The sequence below is a fragment of the Micromys minutus genome (genome assembly GCF_963924665.1).
Source record: "Micromys minutus genome assembly, chromosome: 19".
Lineage (NCBI taxonomy): Eukaryota > Metazoa > Chordata > Mammalia > Rodentia > Muridae > Micromys > Micromys minutus.
Genome location: NC_137954.1, coordinates 7,413,882 through 7,414,877, shown reverse-complemented (window position 1 = coordinate 7,414,877; position 996 = coordinate 7,413,882). Strand labels below are relative to the sequence as shown.

Genomic DNA, 996 nt, shown 5'->3' with positions numbered 1-996 from the left:
TCACTATTCATGGGTATTTAAAATTAGATGACATGCAGTTGTATAACATTCCCACACTATGAAGTATTTTCATGGCTTCTGTTGAACCAGAAACCCAAATATTAAAAAGATGGGGCAACAAATGAGTTGGTAAAGAAAAAGCATGTAGGTCAATGATTTATATTACCACATTTTGTTTGTCAAGTTATGACAGCAGGTCTGACATTCCTTACAGCTTTAACCACTTGATACATTTCCAAGAGTGACATGCTATTCTGTGGATCACAGCCCCCCCCTTTTTTTTTTTGAAACCAGAACATTTATTTTGTGACTGATTGAAATCCTCAAGATGAACTGGATGCTGCAACAGCTGCCCTCTTGGGTTTAGGTGTTGTTCCTTCATGGAATCCATGTCTGAATCTGCGGTAGACAATCTTTAGGTGCCTCATGCGACCAGTCCCGGTAGTGTTTCGTCTCTTAGCCTTGGCACTCCAGTTATACTTTCTCTTGTGCTTGGCAGGGTAGCCACATTTGCCACAGGTCGACTTCTGAAGGTGGTAGGCCTTAGAGCCACAGCGGCAGCACAGCCTGTGCGTCTTATTGCGATGCTTTCCAAAGGATGACGTTCCTTTCGTCATCTTGCTTCTACCGGCGAGGCCAAAGAGTGGATCACAGCCTTTTAGTGCACAAATTTCAACTTTCTATTTTGAATGGCCCATAAGAGGAACCTTTCAAGTTCTTTGAAGTCTTGCTTAGCTAATTAAAGCTAACTGGGATTTGTCTAGCAAGGAGTGTTTTTCTCTCGGATCCAGGAGGAGGAGGAAGATGCTGAAGAGGAAAATGGAAGGCAGTTGTATCTGGAAGGTATCCACATGGGGGCTGTAGAGTAGAAGCATTATTCCCACAGAACAATCTATTCCTACAAACTTTCCACAAAGTGTTCCTAAACTCCAAGGAACTCAGCATGAGAATGCTGGGAGAGCTGATGTTATCTTGGGGGATGGCCTCTACTCCCTC

At 43.4% G+C, this 996-nt stretch overlaps 1 protein-coding gene across 1 annotated transcript; it reads right to left on the bottom strand.

Moving 5' to 3' along the window:
- Positions 1 to 323: 323 nt before the first annotated feature.
- LOC308433303 (large ribosomal subunit protein eL37-like) lies at positions 324 to 617 on the bottom strand (the record flags this gene model as incomplete). The annotated part of the gene is made up of 1 exon (XM_080933301.1): positions 324 to 617. The coding sequence occupies one exon, from the start codon at positions 615 to 617 to the stop codon at positions 324 to 326; it is 294 nt and encodes a 97-aa protein (XP_080789427.1).
- Positions 618 to 996: the final 379 nt, after the last annotated feature.